The following is a 16,542-nucleotide window of genomic DNA, read 5'->3' as shown; positions in this document are numbered from 1 at the left end:
GCCTTTGTAGGAGTTACCAAGGTTAAAAAGGATTGCTTACAATAAATAGCCTTGCCCACTCTAGAATGTCACCCCACCACCACCCCTACAGGCAGAGCCGTGAAGTCTTTTGCTCACTGCTGTCCACCCTCACCCCAGGACAAGCACCTGGCATGGAGGGGTTACACAGTAACTGATATTGTCATTTTTCCTTGATGTCTCTCCAGGCTTTACTGCTTTCTACTCACAGACAACCACCTACACTGAGAGCTAGCCACCCTCAGTCATGGCCAGCAGGCTTTCATCCCATGGCCTGTGTGATCTGTGTTGAATGTCTGTCCCCTGGCCAGGATGACCTCTCTGCTGCTACTGGCCAGTCTTTCCAACATCCCTGCCTGCCTGTCCCCTCAGACTGTCCTTTCTGTAGCTGATTTGGGAACATCCAGCGCCTGCTACCTGGAATCACTCACAAGTTCCTGCTGTCCTTACACAATGCACTACACAGCATTCCCCACTGCAAAGGCCTTCCTCGGTCTCAATGGTGCCCATTCATCACTTCTAACATGAAGAAAAAAAAAAACTTGATTTGTTCTCCTCTACATGGAGGGGCAGTGGAGGAGAGTCTGACATCCCTGGGAAGGTTGCTTATTCTCATATCGAAGGAAACAACAGGGTTGCCAAATGCCAGTTTGCAGATTCTGCTGTAGCAGGGAAGGAGGTGGCAAAGGATTCCCATAATGCTGCTACACTTAGGCGGGAAGGGACGTAGAGCATCCCTGCTTGGGGCCTCCACCCATTCATCCCAGGCAGGGATGCTCTGTCCTTTATGAGCCATCAGGCATCTCCCCCCCACCCACCCGCCCCCCCCCACACACACTCCCCTTCTGCATAGCCTCGGCCTGCCCTTCCCAGCAACTCGGAGCAGGTGTTTGCCACTCCAGAGGTGGTAAGCCACAGATGACCAGCTGTAAGAGCAAAGAGATCTGTGCTTTATGGACGAAAATGCCAGACTCTGAGAAAAGATCTGCTGAGCCCACCAGGTTGCCAGACTAGGCAGGGTGAGTCCTGGACTGTCAGGGAAGATGGGTAGTCGGTGGGGCCACTCACACGTTAGTGGTGAAGACACCATAGATAAGGTCCTGCTCAGGCAGATGGAAGGCACTCTGCAGCTCGTTATAGTAGAAGGGGACCTCTCCTGGGCGGGAGCAGTTGAGACGGGCCTTCATGAATGTGGTCCACGTGTCTTCCAGCAGGAAACGACCGCCTACATCATTCTTGCACACCCGGGCCACCCGAGAGTACACAGTGCGCCCACAATCGTGCTCCACTGCATTCTCCCGAAGGAAGAAATACGCAAACAGCCCGATGTCAAAGGCTGCCACAAAATTGGGCTCTGTGAGGATTGGAAAGAAGACGGCTGACTAGGAAGGACTCAACTGTTTACGTGCTCTTCAGTGGGAATCGTAAACCCCTCCTTGCTGTCCTGGGCTCTAAGTAAGCCTGCTCTTGCTTCCACTGTAAAACGAAGCTCTCACATTTATTAATAGTGCTATTGCTAACAGTGTTACTTCACTGGATAGAATACACTATCGTAAGAACTTTATTGGTTCACCCATTTACCCCTCACTGTACTTTATAAGGCAAGCCTCATGACTACTGTCTATTGCAGATGAGAACACCATGCTACAGAGAGGTTCAGCACATCTGAAGGCTATGCTAGTTAGTAAAGAAATAGATTCATCCTCAAGGGGTAGGATGTTCATACTGTCTTCCTCAGTTTCCCCCTAATTTCTTCTTTTCCATAGCCACTACAATATGAAATGTCAACTCTCTCCTCTAATAGCCTGCCCTGTGTTGGTTCTGGGTCCTAAGGACATTTGGGCTCAGCTCCAGTGTGTTTTGGTTTTTGGGAAAACACCTTCCCTGCCCTATCCACTTTATTGACGAAGCAACTGAGACTGGAAAGGCCAATGGGCTTTGGAAGGCAGGACAGCCCCTCCCCAGGCCTGGCCACCTTACCATTGAGCCATTTGGAGTTATACTGGGCAGTCCGAAGCGGTGGCCCACTACCCAGGCTGCGGTAGATGGCAGGGTCCCGACCAGAGAAGTCAATGACGGTGGCTGCATAGAGCTCCCCCTGGGAGGAGATGACGGCTGTAGAGTTGTGGCGAGGGTCATAGGGGCAGCGGGCCACACCATTGATCTTCTCAATAGTCCGGCTGAGGTTCCCCACCTGGAGATGGTGGGAGAAGAGAGTTTCCCCGGGATCTTGGGGCCATTTGGGGTTTCCAACTTCAAGTTGTTTCCTCTGGGACCCTTGGTTTCTGTGCCCCACCTCCTATTCTCAAGTACCCCAAGCACTGCCACCCTGTGATTTCATGGTCATTAACAAAGGGTGAGGTCCTTTAGGAGAGTCCACTGAACCCCAGATGGACATTTCGAGTAAGACTGATGAAGAAAATACTGAAGAGAGGTTCAATTTGAAATTCAGGATGAAAAACGAATTGTTTTATGTTTGTCCCAATATAGCAGAAAGATACATTCTCCACCCATCCTGCTACGTTTGTCAGTCCCCACTCCGAGACTGAGTGCCCGGGGAAGACACCTTGGCACCCCTCTTTGCCTGGCCCTTCTAAAGGCTCACCTGTCTGCTGGAGCACACTGGAGAAAAGGCATTGGTACCGCACATGAACACCTTCCGGCCGGAAACAATCAAGACTCGTACATAGTTCTGACACTCCTCCTGAGGTGGGAAGGAAAATGATAGAGGACCACAACTCTGCAGGAGTGGTTCCGGGGATGTTTACCTCCTACAGCTGCATCGCAGATGCTAATGAGTGTCCTACAACATCCCGGCACTGGATCAGTTCTGCTCTGAGGTCCAGCTCCTGTCTCCACTGACTCCCTTTACCCTCACCCCAGGCTTCTGGGGCAAGCGACCTCATGCTCACAAGGATTCCCCAAGATTTCCTTGACCATAAGCTTCCACCAGAGCCCCCGATGCCACCAGCATGTACCTCTGTTTTCCCTTTGCTCTGGCAGGAGCGGCGCGTGTCCTCACTGGAGGCCCACTCTGTAGCCTGTGGGAGGAACAGAGACATCATCTGGTGCACTCCCCCATTGCGCTTTAGGCATATGGCAGCCAGGGTCTGGAGAGGATGGGGAGCCGGAAATGGTCTTGGAAGCCTGAAGGCTGTTTTCTCTCCCATCATCTGAGATATTTGGGAAGCTGGTCAGAGACTCCCCCAGAGGCCTTTAACTAGTGGGTGGTCCCTCCCTCAGCCTAACACTTTCTCTGCCTGATTGCAATGGGTAGGTCTAGGGGACCCGGTTTTAACTTCATGGACTCCATTAGCCCCACACAGCTTTCGAGGAACTTCTCTCCAGATCAGCAATGAAGCTTCAAGTGGCCATGAAATGTTTTCAGACCACTCAGGTCTTGGTGGGGGACAGGAATGGGCCTTCTCGAGGTCCCTCAAAGGAGTGGGAGGCTGACCGGGGCTTCTCTTTCTAAAGGCTAGACTGTGAAAAACTTAGAAATAGGAGTTGTAATTTTCCCATTAAAACCCTGCAACAAATTATTTTTGTCCCCTCAATCTCTGTAGACACTGAGGTTCTTGGTGACCATTTAAGGTGTGTGGTAGGCCATGGGTAGGAGTCTTCATTCCCCATGTCATAGACTCTCTCTCTCTCTCTGTGTGTGTGTGTGTGTGTGTGTGTGTGTGTGTGTGTGTGTGTTTGTGTCCTTTTACTCCACTGTCTCCAGGGATGAAGACTTCGTGCCTCAGATGCTCCTCTCATGAAGTCTCTATGTCCCGTCTACTCTCTCTGTCTCTGTATGTCTGTCTCTCCCTGAAACACAAGCTGAGGAGGACCTTGAGCCTCTGATTTCCCCACCTCTGAGTTCTGAGTTCTGGGGTCACAGCCATGATACCCATTTTGTAGAGTGCTGGGAATCAAACCCAGGCCTTTCTCTACTTCCCTTCTTGATTCCTTTGTGACATCATTCACACTGGGGCTAAAGAGCTGCAAACACAACTTTCCCATGCCTGGGGCAGTAGGAGAGGGCTGTCTCTTCCTGGGATGCCCCCTCTGTTTATTCTCTCTCCAATGCTGAGGAAGCACTGAAGGGAAGGGTGACACTTCTTACCCAGGCAACTGTCAACAGCCTGATGTATAACATGAGCCACTCCACCTGTCCTAGAAGCTCTGAATGAGCATCTCTCTCTCTCCTTCCCCCTCCCTCCCTCCCCCTGTCCCCACACCAATACACACTCTGCCTTAATTCCTCACTCAGCTGTTTTGGTAGCCGATAGGAAGCAGGGGACAAGGACGGAGCCACAGGGATGTCTTTTGCTTTTCAGACGGGCACACCCACCTCAACGAAGCATGGCTGCCTAGAGCAGAGAGAGGCTGATGCAGCTGGACCCTTGCATCCCTTAGCCTCCACTAAGCACGCTGGGTCAACCCCTCCAGACCACTCTGGAGCTCAGTCCTGCTTCTCCTCAACTTTAAGGAAGGGCAGATGACCTTTAGGGTCAGGGTTCATGCAGATGGAAGTGGCTAAGCAGTGTTAATCCCAGGACCCATTAGGTTCCAGGTTGGGCTTCAGAAGAGAGAAGAGGAAACATAAGAGTTCTTGGGGGTTCTGGGAGCAGGAAAGGTCATTGACCCCCCAAACACTGAAACACAAATGATAGGTGATAATAAGCTGCACAGAGTCTTGGGGGCCCTGTATAGCACACACTGAAGGGGCCAGCCTGTTCTTAGGGAGGGTGTCACCATGGCACGGACATTTGTGAGGGTCCTGTGCATGCTCTCTGTGACCTTCAGTTCAGACGGAGAACTAAAGCCAGTAAGACTGATCAAGGTCACAAAGTTAACAAGGAACAATGCAGACCACCGATCCAGGTGCCAAGGAGCCTTCTGACTCCTCTCACAGGAAGCAGATTACATGTAACCCAATGTTACACCATATAGATCAGGGAATGTTTATAATGTTAGCATGTTTATAATGATAGCAGCACTGAAAGGGCTTTCTGGAGTCATTTGTATTGGAAAATTATTTTTATCAAAATGACACACAAGTTTTAAAAACATAAAAGATGATTGAACAAAACTGCTAGGAACCCTCACCTACAACAACCACTTCCTAGGTGTAGCTGTTTACTTTCCTGTACCCCAAGACCGGAGAGTCTGCTCAGCAGTTAGGAGCATTTGCTGCTTGTGCAGAGTACGGGGTTTGGTCCCCAGCACCCATACTGAGTGGCTCACAATCACCTATAAATATAGTTCCAGGGGATCTGACACCATCTTTTTGGTCTCTCTTGGCACCTACACACACACACACACACACACACACACACACGCTCAGCCTTAGACAGGAAAAGGCTTTTCCACTTCTCTATCTCCATTTTACCCCAGCCCAGAGAACACCGACAACTCCCTTCCACTCAAATATGTGATTCGTATTTTAATTAAGATCCAATATTGGGGGCTGGAGAGCTGGCTCAGGGGTTAAGAGCACTGACTGCTCTTCCAGAGGTCCTGAGTTCAATTCCCAGCAACCACATGGTGGCTCACAACCATCTGTAATGAGATCTGATGCCCTCTTCTGGTGTGTGTCTGAAGACAGCTACGGTGTGCTCAAATAAATAAAAAATAAATCTAAAAAAAAAAAAAAAAATCCAATATTGGTTGTTCACATTGTTGTAAATACATAAAACCTCTCCCCTTCTGCCAGCTAGTACCTCAGAGTCCCCTGACTTGTCAGTCACTGGCTTGTGACACAAACCATGGAAAAAGAAAATGGACCGCCAGTCAACACTTTCATCACCTGAACTTTTGATGTAAACTTATTGGAAGTGCTCTTGTTTAGATGTATTTCTGCCCAATATCGATCTTATACATTAGAAGAAAAAAAGTCAGTAAATTTAAGTGTCTTTAACCTTCTTACATTCAGGGTGCATCTCTTCCAAACCCTTTCTGTTTGGAGTTGTTGGTGTTCATCTTGTTGCTTGATGTTCTTGTCTCACAGAGAACATCACCCTGAACTACCCAGGTGTCAGCAACCACTGATCTGTTCTACAAGTTTGAACGCAGGTGTCCATGGGTCTTCTGACCGACCAATCCAGACTCATCTTTCTTCCTTTTATGATCTTACAATGACCATTGCATGTCAAATGGGCTACTGTTGTCCAGTAAAAATGGCATAATGACCATGGGCTCAGGCTATGACATCAGGACCAAAGTCTGGCCAACAGTGACTGCAAGATGCTGTCCATTGTGAGACACACTGATTTCAGATGCATTAAACTGTGAAAATGGTTGTCCTAAAGTCAACCCAATAGGCATAACTGGAGGCCGTTTCCTTTCTCAAGTGACCTTCTCCATTGGTTTCTCACAAATGTCTCAAAAGAAATCTCTTTCTGCATCATTTTCTAACTGTGTGCACGAGGGACTCTGATAATCTGTTACTTCCCTTGCTCATTATCATACCCCAACCTCCCAGTGGCCCTGTGGCTTGTGGGGCCTCCTGGGGCTAAACCCAGGGACTTGCCTCTCTGCTTCTGGAAGCCATATTGTCTTGATTCAGCTGTTTCCTTTGGTGGTGCACACACATTCCCAGCATGTTTTTAAGGACCATCGTGGATTGATTTTTAAATTTCATTTATGTCTGATTGATTCTTTCTCAATACCGATTGTTTTCATACAGAATTCTACGACTATGACCTTCACCCAGTTTTATAAACGTTTATCCATTGTCTTCTCCATTCTGGGATCACTCTTGAAGATTCTGGTGTAAGACTTCCTCCCCGTCTTTCAGAAGAAGCCCATTTTGGTTTTGTTTTGGTTTGTTTGTTTGTTTTTAGTCTCTAGAAGCTTATGCTTTTTAATTTTAATAACAACAGTGATTTTAATTTGATGTTAGTAGGGGTCACTTTCGAGATCTTGGTTAACCTTTGATTGGAAGGCTTGGCATCAGTCTTGGTAAATTCTCTTATGCTATTTTACCCTTTCTTTCTGATCTTTCCTCTCTCTATTTTGGAACATGCATTAAACCAATCTACAGCTGGCCAGTAAGCCTTGATACATTCTCTCGTTACCTGGTATTTCCTAGTTTTCACTTCGTGATTCTAGTGCCCTAAATGTGGTAGACTTCTCTCCAACGTTTACCTTTGAGTCCCCCAATTCTTGCTTTCCTAATTGCAGATCTAGTCGTCATACTTTCAACTTATTGCTTCATAAAAATATTTTCATATGTAAGGAAGTATGAATTAGTTTGTAGTTAAATTTAAAGTGTTTTATGTCTCACATATATTTGCTGCTGCTTGCAGCTTGCTTCATCCTGTGTTTATTTTGGTCTTCTCTTTCACTTTAAGGCTTTCCTGAGTTGATAGATTTTGGCTATTTATATACTTTTTTTTTTTTTTTTTAAAGCCACTAGGCATTTTCCACTAGAAATTACCACGACTTCTTAAAGGAATGGCTGGTTCCATCTAGGACAGCAAATGCACAAAGTGAGCCTAGAACATCTTGTTATTCCACAATGCTAGGATGCCACACTAACTGGATAGAACTGGACAGAGAGGACCTGGAAGCCAACTTGAAGAGGCCTCCCACTGCGACAGATGGGATAGCTATGAAAGATAACAACAACCACGGACTGAAACACATCAACAAGTGTAAATTCATTACTCTGAAATAGCAGTGAATGGAAGAGGTGGGGAATGGAGCTCACTGGGTTAGAAGGCTTGCTTAGTATCCACAAAGCGCTAGGTTTGATTCTTATGAGTTGTTGCATCAACCAGGCATGGAGGTGCACAATTATTATCCTAGCACTTGGGAGATGGAAGCAGGAGCTATCCTTGGTTATATAGTGAGTTCAAGGCCAGGCTGGGATACATGAGACCCTGTTTCAATAGATAGATAGATAGATAGATAGATAGATAGATAGATAGATAGATAGATAGATAACCCACCATTGAAAGGTACTAGGAAGCCAGATCCTCATTAGAAAACTAGTACATAATAACAGAATACTGAAAGAGTACAGTACATGCCATACTACAGTGTGTCAAGTATATTGATTCAAGTTGAAATTGCTTGAGGAATTGACACTTGAAAAAGGACCATTGACTTTACTTTCCCTACAGGCAGCAAATCATGAAGAGTCTTATAGCAAAGGAGCCCTCTCTGACCCAGGACAGGACAGGAGCTTTCATTCCCTGAGACTGGTGGTAACTAGGACAGTAATTAAAATGAATAACTCAGTGGAGTAATGCTTATCTCCAACTAGCTTTTAAAAACTGCCATATATCTTAGTGCTGTCTCTAAAAGTTTAAAGCCTAGTTCAAGCGCCTATTTCTTCTACCATGCCTCTATAAACTTTGTTTAAAAGTATAAAACATCTTGCTTTGGTCTTTTATTTGTATTTTATTGCTGTGTAGAGATCTTTAGGTATGTGTTAATCATGAAAGCATGCATGGCTCTCTCTGGTTACTTAGCCTTCTATTCTTTTGTTTCCCATTCAGCCAAAGCCTGCAGATGTCAGGGGGTGGAGAGGGCTGCTCTGCTTTATTACCAAATTCTATTCCATTGCTTTTCTTGCCTGGCTAAAGCAACTGTAAGGAGGAAGAACTTGTCTCCAGCTGTCAAGGAGAATGGATGGTGCTGCTCCTTTCAAGGCTGTAGCAGTGGGAGCTTGCTCACATCTGGAAGGGTCCAGAACCAAAGAACAGGCCAGAAGAAGAACAGCTGTAAACTGAAAGGCCTGCCCCAGTAATTCATCCTTCCAACCGGACCTACCTCCTAAGGGTCCCACTACCTGCCAAAATAACATCACTGCCGAAGGACAAAATATTCTAACCTGAGCCTGTGGGAAACACTTAGCAAACACTCATCTTGCCTTTGGTATCATTGGGTGCTGAAACTGCAATGAAATTTGCTTTGTAGAAGCAATCTAGTCGATATATTGTAACACTAAAGACCGGATGGATCTAGAGAATGGCCATTAATAGCCACAACAATGACTCTCTGTACGTCCTGAGGAAAGACCCAATACTTCTGCAGTAATAGATGAGGAGTCCAAAGAGAGAAAGCTTGTAAGTTTAACAATCAATGTACACATAAGATAGGGGTGGGACATAAATTATACCACCCAGATTGTAGCCAGAAAAAAATAAAAAATTATTAGAGACAAATGACCAGGTTTCTTCAATAAATAAATTATACAAAGAAAGAAAGCCAAGGACTAATGTTTAAAGAGAATTAAGAAACATTTCAACAAGCTGCAATGTATTTGGATCCTAATTCAAACAGAATTATTTTAATTTTTTTTTTAACTTTTGAAAGTCTTAGGGATAACTTTACACATATCAGGGACTGGCTCTACCACTGAGCTATGTCCCCAGCTCCTATATTGAAATTGTATGAGATAATTAGGAAAATGTTAAGTGTTTAGTAATATAAAAATATTTATATCACTTAAAAAGAATCCTTATTTTATAGAAATGTATCTCTTTTTTTTTTGTTATGTTGATATACAATATTATAGCCCAGGCTAGCCTTGAACTTGAGTTTATCCTGCCTCAGTTTGCTAGGATTATGAGTGTAAGTCATTATACCCAGACTTCTCTCTCTCCTTTCTCCTTCTCTCCCTTCCTCCCTCACCTCTTCCCCCTTTTATTTCTTTCAACTTCATTTTTTAAAATAATGCTGGGGTTGGAGTTCAGAGCCTCATCCATGCTAGGCAGGGCCTCTCTCACTGCTCTCCATCTCAAGCTATGTGTACTGAAATCATGGTTGCCATGATATGTCCGAGATTTGCTTCAAGTGATTCCTGACAGGGACGTGGGAACCACAGATGAGTGACATCGCGAGCTGCTCTCGAGTGCACTGGCTTCGTTCCTGCTGTCTATGTGCTGTTTAAGTACCAAGCAGTACTTAAGACTCTGGAGGTAGACTTCTTAGGTGCCTATGGGGTCCCTCTCTTTTAAGCTTCCCCACAGAACCCCATCTCTGTCACACTCTAGAACTCACTGAGTTTCTCCTGCAAAGATTCTTCCAATCTCTGGCCTAGGATGGGGTGAATAGATTTAAACTTGAGTTCTTTTTCTAGCTCACACCCCATGAGTGTCATCCATCCTTCATACAGACTCTAAGCTGGGAGATCTCAGCCTCTTTTATTAGGTGATGGAGATAGACGAGGAGACCAGCGTTTAGAGCATTTTAACCAAAGTCCTGTTCTAGCTTTCTTTATTCTACAATACCCAGCACCTCAAGTCTGAGGGTTCTCTGGAAACTCCGCTTGCTTTCCTGGAACACCCTGCTCTGTTAAGTCAGGATGATCCTTCTATCTACTTCTATCTCCCAGAAAGATGGGATTTCATCTCCACAGACATGTTCCTGCTCGTACTTTCTGCTGTGTGGACTATTACAACTTCTCACATGCCTTTGCTGGGTCTCAGGAAAGGAGTGGAGAAAGGCATCCACTGTCCTGTCAGAGGCATGGTGAATGCCTTCTACTTAGACTGCCCCAGAAATTCCTAGATGATGAACTCAGGTAAATGGCATAGCTGTGTGGTTTCTGTGCTATGAGAAAGAGCAGGAAAGCTGTCAGGATATGAATGGAACCGTCTGTGTGGACATGTGGGCCCCTAAACACATCAGAGGTTTTCATAAATGGCCATTTAGCATCAGCACCATAGAGGACCACTTAGCATCAGCACCATAGAGGACCACTTAGCATCAGCACCATAGAGGATCACTTAGCATCAGTACCATAGAGGACCACTTAGCATCAGCACCATAGAGGATCACTTAGCATCAGTACCATAGAGGACCATTTAAAATCAGCACTGAGTTCACCACTGAGCCGAGTCTAAACTACCAACAGCTCCAGGCTGCTGGACCCAAGGTGGAGGATGTGAGGTAGGCTAGAAGAGAAGGAGGATCACCCCACTGTCTGCCCAGTTCCTCTCCAAGAGCCCCATTACATGTTTTGATGTGCATGTATGCCAATATAATCATTTCTGTGCTTACAGGCCTTCTGGAAACCCAAGATCATAATCCTCTAGCAATTATGCCCTGGAACTGTACTGACGAAGGTTGTTTATGAGTACCCACTTGCCAAATTCAAACTAGCTTCATGCTGGCCTCCCAAGCGCAAGCATGGCAGACTACATATCACCTCTTTGAAGATCCCTGTGACCACTGGTTGAGTTGTGCTGATAATAACTGTAGCAGCTGAACCAACCTGATTCCCCTCAGACACTTATCTCTGCAAGCCTTGCCCCACTACCCCTATACACACATAGCTACATGCACACACACACACACACACACACACACACACACACACACACACACACACACACACACACATATGTGTGTGCCATGCACAGGCTCACATGCACACACCTGCTCCCCCTCCGTAGCTCTTGACTATAGGGAAGGAGCTGGGGATTTCAATTCTCCTTAAGGAATAGTCATTTACATTAACTGTTTAATAGGGCTTAGGTTCTTAGAGGTCCCTTTAATGGACACTGGTTTGCATAAACTGTTTGCATTTAGATTTCCTTTTAAACAGATGTCAATTATTTAAAGTATCAATAAAACACTGAGGTTTAAATTGACTTAAATCACACCCTGGGGCCCAGTGGACAGCTTAGTGTCTCCTCTCCTGTCAGTGTAATTGTACAGCTCATCCTCAGCCTTTGAATACTGCCGAGAAGTTTGTCATAGTCAACACCTAGGACTATGGCAAGAGTGTAGCAGGTCACATGAAGAAGTGGGTACTTATAGCCAAAGCCAAGGGTTTCTACTCAGGCCAGACAGCTGACCAGAGGCCCAGCTCTGCCACCAGCTTTACTGAGAGGCACTGGATGGTCTGCCCTAACCTCTCACTTCCTTGCTCATCATTGTGGCCAGGCAGTGACTACAATAATTAACAATGTACTAAAATTCCCTCTTTGGTCCTGCAGGGAGAACACAGCCTGAATTTTAAGGTTAAACCCCTAGGAGGTGTGCTAGTGACAATGGATTGTGGGTACTCTTGGAGTTGGTTTGAGAGTGTTTTAGAGAACCCCGCTGAAGCTGGACCCCCCTCCCTCAACATACACACACACTCCAAGCATGAGATCTGGGAGTGCCATGGGTGTCTGTCCTAAGACCACATCAACACTGAACTGGATGAACCAAACCTCAGGCCTTAGTCATTAGGTAGTCTGAACATCCAAAAAGATGCGTGACTCACATCCTGCAGACCAGCTAGTGAGGAGGTCAGGGGATGCCAAGCCAGCAAGGCAGCACCCCAGATGAAGTTTTCTTGACATTCTATAGCAATGGTCCCTAAATTTAGCTGCCCATTGCAATCACGTGGGAGCCCAGTGTTTATACTGCCCCAGAGCAATCAAATGAGAATCTTTTAGCCACCAGCGTCTGTCAAAGGTCCCCTAGCAGTTCCAGGGCACACTCAAGGGAGCCAGTGGTCTAGAGGCAGCTCCACTTCCATCCTGATTTGTGGGAACCAGCTGTTTAAGCCAGAAACTAGATGTCACACCCATGTGGTCCAAGCATGACTAAGTCTTCTAAGGGTCACCTGTATCTAGAAGTGAGTGTCCCCAATGATCCTCAAGTTATGTGAGGTCACAACCGTGTGCTACCCTGCTACCTTTGCATTCCCTTCTCAGCCTCCATTCCTCTTCTATTGCCTGCTTCAATCCCCTTCATCTCTCAGCTGGACAATCACGACTGTCCCGACTGCTTCCTCCCTGACTCCAGTCCCTGCCCTGAGCCAGGTGACCTAAATGACAAGTCTATTCGTGTTACTTCTCTTTTTAAAACTCATTAATGGATCTCCATTGCCTTCCAAATAAGATGTGGACAGCACTCCCCGCCCCCCAAGATCATCAATGAAGACCCCCCTCTCTCCAAGGGCCTCACCTCTTACCTTCTTCCCTTTGTTCCACCCCTCAGGGCTGTGTGATATCTCATTCCTCTGTTCTTCCTTTTGCAAGCACAGCCTTTGAGCTCCAGCTCAAAGAAAGGCCAGCACACCTCTCAGTGGCTTTGTAGACCCTGCTGGGCCCGGGAGGGTGCCTCCTGCCTCCAGGCCACTCCTGCCTCCTGCCACCCACTCCCCCTGCACATTTCTCACAGTTCTTCAGTGCCAGACAACCTTCATTTGCAGACCACAGGAAACCAAATGAAAAGCAACTGCTGGGGGCTCAGGGTAGGCTCCCTGGATCAACTGCCTTACACTTGTTTTTGAACCTCCAGGCTGGCTCCCCCATGTACTGACCTGTCAGGTTTGGTACATTGGCTTGGTCTCCTATGGATGCCAATTAGAGGTTAAGTCTCTGGGGCTGGCAGCTTGTGAGCAAGGACTGCTGACTCTGAGAACCTTTGCGTACCGTGCTTAAGCCTGGGCTGTAGGGACATGCCACATGGTCTCCCTACAGGAAAAGAAAGCCTACACCATCTTTTATGCTCCTGATCCATTCCCAGAAGCTGTACAGTCCGTTACGGTGGGGAAGGCACACAGAGTACTCGGAGGCTGGACATATGTCTGAGGTTCCTCACATCTTGATGGATCAGGAGACAGAGATGGGACCAGAATCAGGATTTGGGCTTTATCTTTCAAGGTCCAAGTGATCTATATCTACCAAGTAGACGCCATGGCCTAAGACATTGGTTCTCAACCTGTGGGTGGTGACCCCTTTGGAACTGACAAAACCCCTTCACACTTACCAAATATCCCACGTATCAGATATTTACATTACAATTCATAACAGCAGCAACATTGCAGGTACGGAGTAACAACGAAAATAATTTTATGGTTGGGAGTCATCACTGCATGAGGAACTGTATTAAAGGGTCAGGAAGGCTGAGAACCACTGCTTTAAAGGTTCTATAACCTCCTAAGACAGTGCCGTCAAACGGGTATCACGTGTTAAAACCCATGAGCCCATGTGAGATGTTTTATCTTCAACCCATAGTATATATACATAGGCCTAGACCTGGCCATTAGAGGATATTCACTGCTTGTTTTTCAGCATCAGAAGAGCAGGTTGGCTTGGGGAAACTATACATTCATGGGTTCATGGCATTTCCTTTCAACTTCCCATAGTTCCTCTGACCCCTCCTTTTTAACAGGCACACCCTTTATGCCCTTAGATATTTCCTCTGGTATCCAGCCAAGGGGTACAATAGTCACTGAGGGTGTGGGCCAGACTGGATGCAAGGAGACCAGAAGGTCAAACTAGCTTATCAAGGCTGTCTCACCTTCCCTAACTGATTGCTGCTGCAAAATCCCACGCTACACAAACCAGCACTTGATTAACGTCTGAGCTCTAACAGAAGTCTTTGGATCCATCGTCATCTTTCCCTGGAGTCAAAGAGCTTGCTTTTCTAATACCCTCAAGCTCCCAGACCAGTGTTGGTATTCAGTAAGTGCCCAAACGAATGCTGGATCATTAAGACAACTCCCGGACAAGATGATGGAAGCTCTCCCCTCATTGAAGAAGAATGGTTGTCCTTCTCTATAATGTTCGGCTTCAGCAGAGATAGTTTGGCATCTGTTTCTCAATCTGGGATAACTGTTCTGGATCAAGGAGTCCCATTAAAAAGCCTCTTGGAGCACTTAGGGAATTATGCTTGGGGAGCCTCTCTTGGCAGCAGATAATAAATCAATCACAGATCAATGAAAATGCCGAGATAGACCAGGATCTCTCAGGCCAAGCAAAGAAAAGAGCCAGAGACACCATTTCCCTTGGGGCCCAAACTCTGGAACTCTCCTGTGGACTTTGGCTTTGTGCTTAGGGTGACTCACTGGCTCCATTTGCCATGTAGAGTCCCATTTTTAGCCCTGAAAACTCTGCATCTTGGCAAAGCTGTCCATCCCAGCCAACAGGGATGGGGGCATCCCAGCCTGAGACCTCTTCTCCCTTTTCTTGTCAGCTTCTCTGCACAATGCAAGAGACCCCTATAAACCTCCATGTGAGAGGGGTCTGCACTCCACTTCCACATGTCCTTCCAGAGGTGGCTTTGATAGCAGGGTTTTAGTACCACGACCAGGAAAAGAACAGAGGCTCCTGCAGTTGACTCTTGGGCATGGCTGCTACTTACCCTGCTCAGCTTCCAGATACAGAAAAAGTACAGGAAAGGAAGAAAACCAAACATACCTGAAGGAGGGAAACATTGGCAAGGCTGAGTCTGAAGAGGTAGTTCCTGTGAAAATAGAACAGATCACAAGTCATTCTGATTCTGTAGGTAGGACCCTGGAAGGCAATCAGCCTAGGCCTCTGCAGAACTTTAGGGTGAGCCAAGCCCAACCTGGCAGTCTCTATAGCCACCAAATAGTCACTGAGGGTGTGGGCCAGGATGGATGCAAGAAGACCAGAAGGTCAAACTAGCTTATCAAGAGGGGTCTCACCTTCCCTAACTGCTTGCTACTGCAATGTCCCATTTGGACACCATCAAGGCCACCACTGGCAGGATCGTGATAGTGGAGTGCAAACCACACTCACATGGAGGCTCATATTTGAACTATATCTTTTATAGGAGGCGAGTTGTGTAATGGCCCAAGTCACAGAACTGGTAAGCCAGAGATGGGGTTAACCTGCAGACTTCACTCTGTATCTGCTCCTGGCTGATCCAGCAAGCCAGGAAGGAACTACCAGAATCCACTGTTAAATAAAACTAACAGGATGCCACTGTTTTGGACTAAGTTCTCATACTGGGCCCCAACAGACCAGAATCAAAATGGAGTCACCTATGCTCATGCCAAATGCTTATCCTTGAAGCAAAACTTCAGAAAAACTTTCCATGTCTCGGCTGCCATGACAGCAAAGTGCTCTCTGCCTCGAGTCTTACCCAACTAAAGTTATGTGAGGTCTCTATGGCTATTCTTGTATTCTCTATCTCCCTGTGTCCACTTTACAGGGAAGGCAATTTTGAAATGGCTGGTCTGCTTTGTGTTGTTTCCACTATTAACCCTTTCCCTTCTCCGTCTATAAAGCCAACCTCTTTGGCTAAGTCCACCAGATTCTAGAGTCAAGATAAAGTTAACATCTGCGAACTAAATGGCTTTGTTTCGCTTGGGAGCTCACCTTACCTAACCATGGGGCTTGTTGCTGCCCATCTGAACATGCAAGGCCTCTTGCAGGGGTACAGACGAGCCTCCCAAATAGGCCCTGGGGTCCTGTGTACAGCCTCATCTCTAGCCAATGACTCTAAATTTTGCCTTTGCCACAGCCTCTCCCTGGACCACTGTCTCCCCAGCACAGCCAGCATCGTGCTTCCATGTAACAGTTGGTGGCTCACAAGCCTTAATCGTGGTGATGATGATGATGATGGTGATGATGATGGTGATGATGATGATGATGATGGTGGTGGTGGTGGTGGTGGTGATGGTGGTGGTGGTGGTGGTGGTGGTGATGATGATAACACCATCAGATACTCATCAAGAATTCTGCATCACTACTAATCAATCCTATGGTGCTTTAACTCTGCGGCCAGATGGCCAAGAATTAGAACTTGGGGGTCACAGGGGTGATATAC

At 46.6% G+C, this 16,542-nt stretch overlaps 1 protein-coding gene across 3 annotated transcripts in view; it reads right to left on the bottom strand.

Moving 5' to 3' along the window:
- Positions 1-16,542, bottom strand: part of Sema5b (semaphorin 5B) — a 116,832-nt gene that overhangs the window by 13,125 nt on the left and 87,165 nt on the right. For all 3 annotated transcript variants that reach the window (XM_034515837.2, XM_076942881.1, XM_076942882.1), the window contains exons 4-8: positions 15,165-15,210; positions 2,997-3,059; positions 2,624-2,722; positions 1,999-2,212; positions 1,087-1,372 (exon numbers count right to left, since the gene is read on the bottom strand). In XM_034515837.2, the coding sequence (XP_034371728.1) occupies positions 1,087-1,372; positions 1,999-2,212; positions 2,624-2,722; positions 2,997-3,059; positions 15,165-15,210 (708 nt within the window). The remainder of the gene's footprint in view (positions 1-1,086; positions 1,373-1,998; positions 2,213-2,623; positions 2,723-2,996; positions 3,060-15,164; positions 15,211-16,542) is intronic.

This window comes from Arvicanthis niloticus, chromosome 12 (assembly GCF_011762505.2).
Source record: "Arvicanthis niloticus isolate mArvNil1 chromosome 12, mArvNil1.pat.X, whole genome shotgun sequence".
In the NCBI taxonomy this organism is placed as follows: Eukaryota; Metazoa; Chordata; class Mammalia; order Rodentia; family Muridae; genus Arvicanthis; species Arvicanthis niloticus.
This window is presented reverse-complemented; position numbering and strand designations above follow the sequence as displayed.